Genomic DNA, 13,144 nt, shown 5'->3' with positions numbered 1-13,144 from the left:
ATTTAAAAGATAAACGTTGAAACTGTGTTGAAAGTTAATTTTCTCTGTATATTCTGCTGCGAACCACGAGGAGAAACTCAGAGAAACTCAGAGACCTGAACCACGTCTGAACAAAACTGGTTCGTTAACATGTCCGCGGGTCGGCTGGCTTTTCATTTCCCCCTCCATGTGTGATGACATCATTATCAAATCACAGAGCTGACATTTATTCAAACACACACACACACACACACACACACACACACACACACACACCACCTTTAAAAACCACAACTCAGTTCTGTTCTGTTGATGCTCAAGTTTCGATGAAGAATAAAAGAACCCAACATCTGGTGTGAACTGTTTCACCTCCAGCTCAGTGAGAACACGTGTTTCTCTATGTTGTTATAAACCTTCACAATCATTTCTCCTGTTTCCTGCTTCGTCTGATGGAAACCAACATGCCTGTACAAAGTACTACGTTCAAACAGAACCTGTGATTTCTGAGTAAGATCAGACTTCACGTACCTGCTGTGGTGAGAGTCCACATGTTGAGGATCAACACAACCAGAGACTTGAACCCAGACATCTTTCTGTCATTCTGTGAGAACTGAAAGTGGATCAATGGAAGAAGAGACGAGTTAACAGCTGGTTACAGAAGAAAGTTCAGGCTGTAGACTCACAGTGAACATTGTGTGATGGAAACTGAAAGTGACTCTGTACAGTGTGTGCCCCCCCCCTCAAACTTCCTGCAGATTTCTCAGAAACAAGCTTCTTCTTCTGCAGTTTATTTGGGGCGTGGTTCTCCAGGACCAGGTCTGTTATCATTCTAACAGTTTCCTCTTCTCCGCTCACAGCACATAGAAACACACAGTGAACACATGTGGAGGTAAAACCTGTCGTTAAGAAAACAAGAGTTTACTCACCGACCCACCGGGTCTCCGCTCCTCCGTGTCTGCTCCTGAAGAACAGGCCTGAAACCTGGTGAACTCCTAATAACCGAAGCTGAAGTCACGAAGACAAACGAACAGTGGATGAGAGAAGTGAGTGAACACGGTGTAAATAAAGAGGAGCTTCACCTCGAGTTCAACACATCAGGAACTGTTTCCGCTTTCCAGCTGATTTGAACCTGACAAACACACTTCAGCTTTCCTGGAGCAGCGGCTGCATTTAGTCACAAACACACCGACTCACACTGTGTGTGTGTTTCGGTTTCTCTCTCTGGCTGAGGAAGTGTTGGAACAACCAGTGACCACACGGTGGAGCCAGAGGAGAAGACATTTGTAGATTCATTTAGATTTCAGTGGATAAATGGAAGCTTGGAACTGCAGGTGGCGCTAGAGTACAAGATAGAAGTTCACCAAAGTCATGAGCAGTCCTCCTCTGTTCTGTATTTAAGCTTTTCATCCCCTGATGAGTAAAATCCTAAATGTGTCAAATACAGAAAGATACCACACAGATTTAGATAAATACATTTTAATAAATACAAAACAGTACCAGATATAAAATACAAATCTGTACATTCTTTCCAGAGCTTTAAATTATTAAAATTCAGCTTTAACCTGGTTCAGGTTGTGTGAGTCTGCTGAACGTGTCAGATTAGTTTGGTCTCAGGCTGTTTCATTAAGGTGCTGTTGGTTTTCAGGTCTCTGCCGGATGTTGTCGAGAGTTAAAACAGACTTAAAGCAAAACTATGTCTCCACCTCAAACCAGCAGCTGGATTCAAATGGGTTTGATGGTTCAGTGACTGAAGCTGTTTGGTCTTTCACAGAAGAAGAAGGCAGCAGGATATTGTCCGGGTCGGACTCGTTCACATGGAAACCGACGTCGGCCTCATCACCAAAAGCTCTGGAATCTCCTCGTCTTTCCAAGTTGACGTCTTCATCTTCTACTTGTTCAGCTCCTCTTCTTCATCCTGAGGTAATTGTTTGTCTTTTTCTGTCACAGGCAGCATTTCTGTCGTGTTCTCATTATTTTCTTCATTGTCTGACCTGTAAAGAAAATTAAGAAAATTCAGAGCTGCTGAAATCTTAATCTCCTGGATTTTTATTCTTCATCAGTCATAAACACAAACTGCAGAAGATGTGAAACTATCAAACATCAGGACATTTTCTTTCTCTCTTAATCTTATTAAATCCATTGAACTTCTTTTTTTTATATCATGCATTTCTTTGTCCTTTTGCTTCTGCTCCACAAACCTGAAACAAATATCTCCTCCAGGAAATGACAGAAATAATCTGAGACGTTCACAGACACATCTGCTTCATGTTTGCTGATATAGAAACTTTCATTTTACAGAATGAACGATACTAATAGATGTAACATTTGACATTAATAAACATTTTTGAATTAAAGTATTAATAATACAGTTCATGGTTAAACTGTAAAATATCAAGTCTCAGTTACATTTCTTTGCCGTAAGGGTTTGATAACGACATCTTAGGAATCATTGTCAAATCTTTTTCATAAATTTATTGGCCGATATATCGGAATCAGATTTTCTTTCACTCTAATATCGATATGGTTTTTGAACGAACTCTCAGAAACTGATGCTTTAGGATGTGTCTGCTGATGCAGCTGAGATGAAGCTGTTAGAGCAACGTGACAAGAATAAAGTAGTTTACAGCATCTCCATGACAACAGGGTTATTCTTTAGAGCAGAATATTGTAACTCTCAGTACAGAATATACAGTAAACTTACAGTGAAGGTATCATCTGTAGAATCTGATTGTAGATGGTCCGTTTTGGGTTTGTTCAAACAAAATAATCATTAGAAGAAACAACACATAATAAATAAATAGCAGAATTATTGTAAATATTAATATTTACCCATTGTCTTCTAAAGTAGAAGAATCCTGCTCCAGCTCCTAATACACACACGAGTACTCCGACCACAATTAGTGCAACTGAACCTGAAAAACCTGTAATTCAGAGAGTAGAACTGTAGCATCAACAAAGTGCAGTGATGTGTCTTCAGTGTAAAGTGTAGTGTGTGTGTGTGTGGCCTCCTCGTTCCTGTATGTTCTCCTGACAACATGTGGACATGATGCTCCTGATGAGCTGGAGGACGGAGCCCTGGGGGATCTGCTCCACCAGGAGGAACCCAGGGCTCACTGCACTAGCCTAAGGTCTGACAGTCGCTCTGAGGATTCATCAATCAGTTCTCGTCTCATGGGATCTTACCTTCCTCTATCGTCACGGAGCTGTTGATGAAATGCGTCTCCTCTTCACTACTGAGTTCACAGGTGAACGTTCCCTGGTGATCTGAAGATAAGTGGTGCAGCGTGAGGCTGCCTGACGCTGACACATCCTCCACCTGCTGCCTCCACTGCTCTGAGACCCTGGGGGGGCCGTCGACCCCGGTCTGGTCCACAATGATCTGACTGTGGTTGAACTTCCACAGCAGGTGTGTCGGGGGTTTGGTGTTTGGAGCAGTGCAGTGGATTGTTGTTCCACTCGGTGACACATGGACGGGAGCTGAAAAGAAAAGGGATCAAATAATATCATTGTTGTCAGAATGTGGTTTCAGGCTCTGATGAGACTTTCTGAACATTTCCTATCATCAGATGTCAGTTATCTGTAGGAGCAGATATAAATATGCAGCAGTACGGTGAAACAAGCAAAGGTTCAGTTCCATAGAGCAGATGAAACGTACTGGGTTGATACCACACCGCGCTCCTCCTGCCACTGCGAGTGCTGAGGCTGCAGATCAGAACAGTGTCTCTGTCTGACAGTGTCAGTGTGCTGCTGATCTCATAGAGCTGCTGCTCCGTCTCCTTCACTGAGGTTTGGTTCTGAAGGGTCACGGTGGACGGAGGCCTGGTGGACCAGGTGAGCTGCGGCTCGGGGTAGATCCCCTCTGAGCGGCAGGTGAAGCTGTTCTCCACCTGCTCAATGTCCACGTGACGCACCGGAGCTGCAAGACAACAGAGATTCACTTTACAGGAAGATGTTTCCCACGTGGTGATGTGGGAGGAAAGACTCTGCTCTTTGCTGTGTTGTTTCTGTGGAGCTTCTCCTTTCACCTGAGATCATTCAGAACCAATAAAAACTGTTAGAAATAAAACAGTCATCTTTCCAGAGACTTTGTTTTCTCTTCTTTACTGAATAAGAAAAGTCTGTTTCCCACTTCGCTCCTCCAGAACCTGGAGTTTGCTTCAGGAAGCTCAGTGGAATGATCACATGACTCTTTTACTGTTGAAGCTTCTTCAGGAAATCATCCGTCACTTCTCAGACTGTTTCCTGATGTTACTCATTGAACTGAGAGTTGTTGTATTGAGCTCACACAGTCGTAGAAAGCATGGTTTTGTGATAGTGATCAGTATTTATACAGCACCCGGACTTCGGCCTTTTGACCCGTGTTCAACGCAGATCACTTTGAATTCACAGTGCGCCCTGTAGGTGGCGCTCTTTCTGTTCAGCAGTGCTCATGCTGGTTTTACGTTAGAGGTCTGAAAACATGGTTTGAGTTATACTTCGAAAGACGTATTTATACTACACAATACTTTGTACCTGTTAACACCAGACAATTGAACATTCACATGATATTCTGTTGCATCTGGCTCATAATTCAGCAGACAGAGATAAACATGGCTCAGGTAAATCTGATCATATCACACATGAGGAAAGTCTGAGTGTTGGACACAGTTTCCATCGAGGTGGATTCATGAGCACTAAAAACTGTGCACGTGAATTTAGAAGAAGTCGTGTGATGAACACCAGAGAAAATCACAACTTTCTCTGAAGTCGTCACAAGGTTTTATGAAGTGTTTTATTTTATTTTGCAGGAGGCACAGCTGTGAAACCAGGTCTGTTTGTGCACGTGCACTCAATCTACTCCATGACCTTGTTCAAACGACCTTGCATGAATGTCAGGCTTCCTGGGAATGAAATCTTATCAGCTGGAAGCCAGCGAGCTGCGTCTGAGAGCTCAACACACACCATGCGTTTACACTGTAACACATTTCAAAGTATGTTCGAGTCGAATTTAAAAACATACTCTAAGTTTACCTGCTTTCATTTTGACATTTGTCCTGAAAAGAAAGTTCAAGTGTCTGTTTCAGTGCAAACACTCATAAACATTTCACTGTGGGGTCAAAGGTCACAAAAAACACCACCAGGCTTCTCACCTCCTTGAATAAACCAAGAAATAAAAAGTGAAACATTAAAAATCCTAAATTCGATCTGACTCATTGCAGCCGTCCCTGCTCACTACTTGATTTCACCTGTGGGGGGCGCCCCAGGTATTTCTCACACAAGAGAGTGTCTGTCTTCCTGCTGCAGTTCTACCTCCTCGTGTCTGGAGCTCTTCATTCATTTGACATATTGTGATTAATATTCAACATGCCACATGTCAGTGTTGCCAGAATGCAGATCCAGAAGTTGTATCTGATCTGAGTTCTGTGTCGTGCCATCTACTGAAATACTCTAGAGGGCACTGCTGAGAGTACACAGCCAGAATGTGCAGCTACGCTCATGAAGCATCTGGTCATGTGAACACTAAACAGCAAGTGCATCTCCAGCCTCATCTGTTTTATAATTATATCAGAGACAAATATCATTTCTAGTATTTGTGTTCTGTTTTCACTGAGTTTCTTTACCATCTGCTCTCAGGTTGATGAATGACTCCTTGTTGTCTCCATTGATGGTGCTGGTGTAGCACTTGTATCTGCCCTGGTCCTGAAGCTGCAGCCCCGTCAGCCTCATCGAGGCGTCTCCTCTGGAGATCTGCTCTGTGAACAGCGATGTCCGGCCTCTGAAGCGCTCGCTCTGGAGATCAAACTGGTCTCTGGCTCTGTAGTAGGAGTGGACAGGAGTGTTTCCTGGTTCCAACTTTATCCAGTGGATGACTGGGTCTGTACCAGGCTGAAATCTGCAGGGTAAGATGCAGCTCTCCGCTAAAACGCAGGAGACCTCAACATCTGTGAGACACCGGGTAAAAAAACAACCAGTTCAGGATCAACTGTGGTGAATAGAAGCTTCTTTTAAAGTGCAATTAGAGCATTTTCTCTCAGACGGATTGTGAATGTAAATATCCTGATGGAACTGTCTGTCTGTTTGGCTGTTGCAAGTTAACATACAGTAGTTTTATCTGAGCTGCTTTCACAAAAACAACCTCCTGCCACACGAGGCATTCGAATGTGTAACGTACATTTACTGTCAAACCAACAATATGGACTAAAAGAGGCTCAGATTCACACCAAGCTGGGAAAGTTGTGTGTTGATCACAGAAATGTTCATTTAGAAAATTGACCTTGAGATTCAGCAAAATCTGAACATTCTTTGTGATGAGAAGAATTTAGGATCTGGAAATTTAGACGTAAAGAAAGATTTATTTTTTTAGAATCCCATGTTTGTGTGTGTATTGTTAAAGGGGACATAGCATGCCCATTTTACCACAAGTTGATATGGTTCCTTGGGGTCTTAATGAAATGTCTGTAACATACTTTGGTCAAAATACCACAAGGATCATTTCAAACAGCTCCTTTTTACCCTGTATAAAACAGCCCTCCACAGAGTGACCTGTTTTGAGTGCCTGTTCCTTTAAATGCAAATGAGCCAGCTCCCCCCTCCCCTCATGATTTTAAACGATATAAATTACATATTTTATATGATATAAATTATCAAATATGCATCCCATACTTTGTATTCCCCTTCTGTTGTCCTGGAGTTTTAATTTTCCCAATCACATAATTAAATGTCCCCCTCTGCCCCCCCCACTACAAGCACACAAGCAGACAGACAGAGAGAAAGAGAGGGGTGGGGTGGGGGGGCTATGAAGACCATCATTTACCCCCGAACCCCGACATTCAACGGGTACAACAACAAGTGGAGAAAGCAGAATCGCGGGCTGACCTTATATATACAGTCTATGGGGCTGACCAGCGGAGAAATGCTCGTCCCGTGTGAACAGCCAGGCGGCTGAGCGCTGGAGAACGGCGCTGCGCTGCCTCGCAGCTGCGCTTCCGCGTCCGGTGTACCCCGGCGTAACTACTGTACCCCAGCGTAACTACTGTACCCCGGCGTACAGTAGCGCTGGACACTGCGGAAGTCTTCCACACTGCTGGCTGTGTGGCGTTGACACAAATTCCAGCTCACGCATGGGAGAGCGAGCGGTCGCGCCCGAGCAACTGCTGCAGCCTCCCAACGATCCAGACAAATGAGTGAATCGCTGGCTGACCAGCGGAGAAATGCTCGTCCCGTGTGAACAGCCAGGCGGCTGCGTGCTTGGGAACGGCGCTGCGCTGCCTCGCAGCCTCGCTGCCTCCGGTGTAAACACGGCGTAATGAGTGTGGGGGGACGGGGGGGGATGAGGTGGGGGGTGGGCCAAGGCCATGTAGGGAGACTTCCAGTGCCTTGTTACGACACAAAACCCAGGAAGCTCAATCGAGTCGCTCAAGCATGACGTTTCTGACTTAGAGGAACCATAACAAAACGCGCAAGTGTTTTTCCCCCAGAGTTTTTGGGTTGGTAGACATGAGCCAGATACCCACATTAACCTGTAGAAGCACTAACAAAGTGGAATTTGCATGCTATGTCCCCTTTAAGTAAGGGATTCATTTTTGCAACTGTTGGGACCTGGTATTGGTGAACTACAGTTCGGCCTACATGTTTAGTCAAAGTCTGACCACATGTTTCTTTGTTCTGGAGACAAACCAGAGTCTCCAGACCTCAGTCTCCCAGGCTGCTTCAACTTCACACCGAGGTGTTAAAACCCTCAACACAACTTTCAACCACTATTGGTCACTCTGGGCCCCATGACCCATGAGGTCACCAGGCCAATATAAGCCAAGTTCCCCGTCTCTTCTGTCTCTTTCGACTCATCTCTTCTACTCAACTCTCCAAGAGGAGCTCACCTCTCTTTCTGCTCAACTTCCATGGAGGAGAGGTGCAGCTCTCCAGCTCACCCAGCCAGGGAAACCTCCTCCCTACCCAAGCTCTACCAACCTTCAAGCAGGCCTGCCTGGAGCAGACTGCTGAAACCTTTCAAAGGCAGCGACGCGAGAGCCTGCTTAAGAACTTCAGCACAAGAGCTGCATCGCACAGCAGAACCACAACAACAGGAGCCACAAACCAGCAAGACGACTTCACTGGACTTCAAACAGCACATCAACCTTTTTCCCTTTTCATGGACGGGTAACACAACTGGGCTTAATAATTATACTAGGCTAAGCAAAGACTGTTTATTCGATTCCGTGTGATGTTTATAAGTTTGATTTGTGTTGTTGTGATATTTTGGTTATAAGTTATTCGAAAGTTAAGGTTAGTTATGTTATGCTCTTCAGTCTTTCTCTGCATGCAACGAGCTACTTTCTCTAACCTGGCACCAACACACACACACACACGCCTACTCACATACACATCTTTATATAGTAAGTACACCTTTAGTAATTTGTGTTTTTATACTTTATTATCTTCATAAATGTTTTTCTGTAACAAATGTTTTCATTAATGTTGCATAAATGTGAATTTTGCCAACCTCTACACTGTCAAGAACTCTATATCCTTCAACTTTGCTAACTACCTATGTGATAATTTTGTTTATAGTTATTAATTGAATTATTAATCAGAGTTCCAAATTTGTAGTTAGTTCTTTCATGAGACTTAATCAATACATTGTCTGTCTTTTCCCTTCTTTTGAAGGGTGGTGCCCTGAGGTAACTTTAATCAATTAAAGTCATTATTTAATATTAATATTTTTAATATTATTATTAAATATTTCTTCTGATAACCAAATTTATTGAATGCCCAAAGGCACACCTTTTAATTGTGTCACGCTTAATGTATCATATGCACAACACAACCAATAACATTAGAGACACAATTTACAGATGATTGACATTAACCAGTCAATCGTCATCATATGGTAAAAAATCATGACATCATTATCAAGTGGAATAAAAATATAGATATAGAATATATAGAAATATAGAATCCAAAGTTAGCATCATCTGATTGGGTTATATACAACATGTGTTGTTTGATTCTGTGACAAATTAAAAACTAAAGCGTCATCACATGTTTCCTCTGGAACGTTTGTGGAACGTAGTCAATCTGGTTCTGCAAGATTCCAACACTTGGAACAAGAGAAGCTGTTTCCTCTCGACTTCGTCACAGATTAATTTCTTTACCATTAAAATTAATTTGGTAACTAAATCTTAATGTGATGATTTTTGTTTCTTTTTATACATTGGAAAATATAATGTTACAGCATCGTTAGTGTTTGAGTGTCACAGGGCTGAGATTTATACACACACACACACACACACACACACACACACACACACACACACAAAACCACAACTCAGTTCAGTTCTGTTGACGATGAAGTTTCGATGAAGAATAAAAGAACCCAACATCTGGTGTGAACTGTTTCACCTCCAGCTCAGTGAGAACATGTGTTTCTCTATGTTGTTATAAACCTTCACAATCATTTCTCCTGTTTCCTGCTTCGTCTGATGGAAACCAACATGCCTGTACAAAGTACTACGTTCAAACAGAACCTGTGATTTCTGAGTAAGATCAGACTTCACGTACCTGCTGTGGTGAGAGTCCACATGTTGAGGATCAACACAACCAGAGACTTGAACCCAGACATCTTTCTTTCACTCTGTGAGAACTGGATGTGGATCAATGGAAGAAGAGACGAGTTAACAGCTGGTTTGACTCATGACACGAGAAGGAGAGACAGTGAAAACATGCAGACAAGCAGGTTTGAGGACATGAGACTGAGTCGTTTCTACGGCAGCTGACGATCAAACTCTTAACTACAATCAGCTACTCAGTGATTGTACAGAGTAAAGGTCAAACTCACTCACAGGTTGTTCCGCTGCAACTCTGTCAAACATTGAAGGCTCAGTGTGTAAGATTTAGGTGAAAGGGTCTATTGGGAGAAATTGAATATAAAGTAATTATGTTTTCACGAGTGTGTAATGATTTAAATTGTATGAATTGTTTATGTCTTTACCCTTGAATGGGGTAAAGGGTGAGGTGAGGGGGATTCAGCTGCAACATGACAATTCAACACTAGATATCACTACATTCTACACACTGAACCTTTTCTGACTTCAAGAATAAAAAAAAAGATGTGAAATAAGATGAATCTACCAGTTTCTGGTTTATTAGGTAACTGAGCTGCCATTCTAATTCTATTAATCTGGTTATATTCAATATTTTTATATTATTAGCAACTCCAATGAAAACACCGAAACCAAACATTAGGTGTGTCTGAAAGGTATTTACAGTCGATGACGTGTTCCTTCATCGTCACGACAACACACAATGTTTCTTTACCTTCATTATTATGACTCAGCTTCTTAAAATAGTCCCTGAACTTTCTCACTGCTTCCTCCTTATTGTTTCATTCAAGCTACAGTGACCAGCGGTTGGACAAATGTCCTCGCTCTGTATAAGCGAGGAGACGACATATTCCTGTCTCGTCATTGTTTACTTTTAAAATCTCTGGAAAACGTCAATTCAAACGTTCAGAACTCAACATTCTCAAACTAAACAGATTCCTCAACTGTTATTTTGTCAAACACGGACCACATAGGAAAAGTTCATTTAATTGATTTCTTGCCTTCTCATTGTTTTCTTGCCTTTGCTCCTACAGTTCCCATGATGCTTTGAGGGGGGGGGGAAACTCTGGATTGGGTGAGTTTTACACTGTGGACTCTGTTTCAGTCAAGTTCTCATACTCTTAACAAACTGGCACCATTAAGACTGAGCAGAATTAACTGTCAGCTGTTCCAGTTTGCATCGAGCTGATGGACGTTCAGGCAGCTGTCACCGGTTTACTATGAGAATGAGGAAAACTTTAAAATGTGATGTTTCTCAGTGAAGTTCTGTTCCAACTAACGTTTTCTCTCCCCTGTGATTTCTGAGCCGATGTTAATTTACTCATCAGACGTCAGAGATGATAAGAAACAGAAACTGTCTGAAAATGTGTGTTTTTTTTTGTGTTTGTCAGAATCTGTGAATGTGTAAATATCTAAACACAACTTTTCTGAAAATGTCATTTTCACCCCCGGAGGCTTCAGGCTGTTCTGCACTCTGCACGAGGGTTTGGTTGCAGATAGTTGGTTGTGGTTTAAAAAACTCTTTCAGCAGATTAATGTGCAACATGAATTTACAATAAAATCTAACCTCTGAGGGACTTTAACCTTGTGTAGTTAATATGTGTAGAAAGAACAACACACTCAGACTTCAGTGATTAGTCTGTTTTAATAACGTCACATTAAATATGACAGAGGTTCAGTTCATGAAGCGCAGAGAGAAAGGTCGACTGAGTCTGCTGTAGATTTCACGTCAGGGTTCGGAGGTTTCTCTCAGTCTCCTTTGTTCAATATCAGTAATTTACAGTCACATTCATCTTCTCGGCTCCAGGATCCAGAGGGAGTTTGGCCTCTGGGAGTTTTTACTGGACAGTGAAGGCGACAGCAGCAGAAAACAGGAGGTCAGTCTTTAATGTTTCAGCCCTTTTGAAGTGGAAAAGTCCTTCACTGCTCCTCAAGGGAAAGATTTCACCACACGCTGAGGAAGAATCTGTGTCTCCAGCTGCTGACGCTCTGAACGAAGCTGGGATCAGGAATCTAACTGATCCATGGACCAGCTCACTGGGTTGAAGTAAACCTGGGTGAAGGTTTGGTGTCAAGTTGGACTTTAGGTCCGTGTCTCCATTGCCCCCTGGTGGCCGGCTGTAGTATGGGTCATTTGGTTATTTCATGAGACGTAATGATTAACTGCTGAGACTGACTCTGATTGGTCGAGTGCCTGAAGCGAGCAGGACCTCGATACGGCGGCTGCAGCACAGACTCTGTTCCAAACGACCTGGTACCTGAGATAATGTGGCTTCATTTCTGGACAGTGGGAGGAAGTGGAGACGCTTTTTATTCACAGTCTATTATTTGATCCTGTCGGCCGCGTTCACATGGACAACCTGATGCGTCATGAGCGCGATTGTCTGTATGGATTTGATTCGTGGTCACGTCGTACAGTTGATGTCCGGCGCGTTCCCTCGTCACTAACAAGGTTTACAGTCGCCTCTCATGTTTGGTCAAAGTTTGCGAGTTTCCAACTGGTTCCACCTTTTGTTGTGAACTTTCTCGACGACAGTGCTCCCTTCTTCTTCTTACCACCCGTCACCTGCTTTGACATCACTAATCGGGCGTGAGCGACAAACTCGTCCTCTGAGATTCCTCCCGTCTCTGGAGTGTCTGAATTCGACCCCCCCCCCCACGGCGTCTGTTCAGAAAACCACCTCCTCAGTGGCTCCTCCCCCTGCGTCTCTCACAGGTTCAACAGTCAGAGCGTTGGTTTTGGGCCAGAAGGTGTCGGAGTGCTTGTCTTAGTTTCGCGCTGGATAATCACATCCACATGTTTTGCATGAGTGAGTGACAGTTACTGTTGTATCATAACTTTGACAGCAGTGCAGTCATTGTGTCTCCACAAAATAACACAAACACAACAGGCCCAAAATGTCCAATGTCTTCAGGACATCATCTCTCAGACACTTTCTGTCCCTTGTCTCTGCTGTGAACCTCCCATCATCAATTATTTCCCAGCATGCTGCTGTTCCCAGAGGCCTGCTACAGTCTCCCCCTTGTGGTTGTTCTGAGGTGGTGTCGAGAACGTACAACAAGAATCTTCATCTACGTTTGTATAAAACGTCCTCGGGTCAGTTTTCTATTAAATATGGTAAAATGTTTATGAAACAGTTTCCTCAGAGACTTAAAGATGCTCTGCTCTTCATCGACTCTTCTTCATACTGTAAATGTGACATTCACTTTTCTTCTGGTTGTTTCCATTATGTCAAACTGGTGATTTTGTTCTTCTACCTGCACCAAGGACGAGATGTTTCCACCTGTTTGTTTGCAAGAGGAAAGAAAAGCAGAGTCATGATTCCAGTGAAGTCGGTGGAAGGATGTTTATTGAGCATTAAAGCAGAGACAAGTAGAAACAGGACTTTTCTCTCTGAGATGTTTTTCTTCTCGTTACATCTGGTTTGTCACAGAGGAAATGATCCATGTGTTTGACTCATAGACTGAATATAAAGGCTTTGACTGGGATGTGCTGCTGTTATACTACAGCGCCACCTGTGGGTCAAAAGTAGAAAAGCAACCACCGCTCTGCACCTGATGCAGAAATGAAAACGTCCCATTTTTAA

At 43.1% G+C, this 13,144-nt stretch overlaps 1 protein-coding gene and 1 long non-coding RNA gene across 2 annotated transcripts in view; one reads left to right on the top strand and one right to left on the bottom strand.

The window, feature by feature from the left end:
• Nucleotides 1–1,443, top strand: part of LOC117753598 — an 18,288-nt gene extending 16,845 nt beyond the window's left edge. Inside the window, exon 2 of the long non-coding RNA XR_004612271.1 lies at nt 1,336–1,443. This is a non-coding gene — a long non-coding RNA (uncharacterized LOC117753598). The remainder of the gene's footprint in view (nt 1–1,335) is intronic.
• LOC117753578 (butyrophilin subfamily 2 member A2-like) overlaps nt 1–13,144 on the bottom strand; it is a 17,645-nt gene extending 4,501 nt beyond the window's left edge. The window contains exons 1-3 of the mRNA XM_034571754.1: nt 13,132–13,144; nt 9,739–9,746; nt 508–664 (exon numbers count right to left, since the gene is read on the bottom strand). Coding sequence (XP_034427645.1) covers nt 508–568 — 61 coding nt within the window. The 5' untranslated portion in view covers nt 569–664; nt 9,739–9,746; nt 13,132–13,144. The remainder of the gene's footprint in view (nt 1–507; nt 665–9,738; nt 9,747–13,131) is intronic.

This window comes from Hippoglossus hippoglossus, chromosome 20 (assembly GCF_009819705.1).
Source record: "Hippoglossus hippoglossus isolate fHipHip1 chromosome 20, fHipHip1.pri, whole genome shotgun sequence".
NCBI classification, from domain to species: Eukaryota; Metazoa; Chordata; class Actinopteri; order Pleuronectiformes; family Pleuronectidae; genus Hippoglossus; species Hippoglossus hippoglossus.
This window is presented reverse-complemented; position numbering and strand designations above follow the sequence as displayed.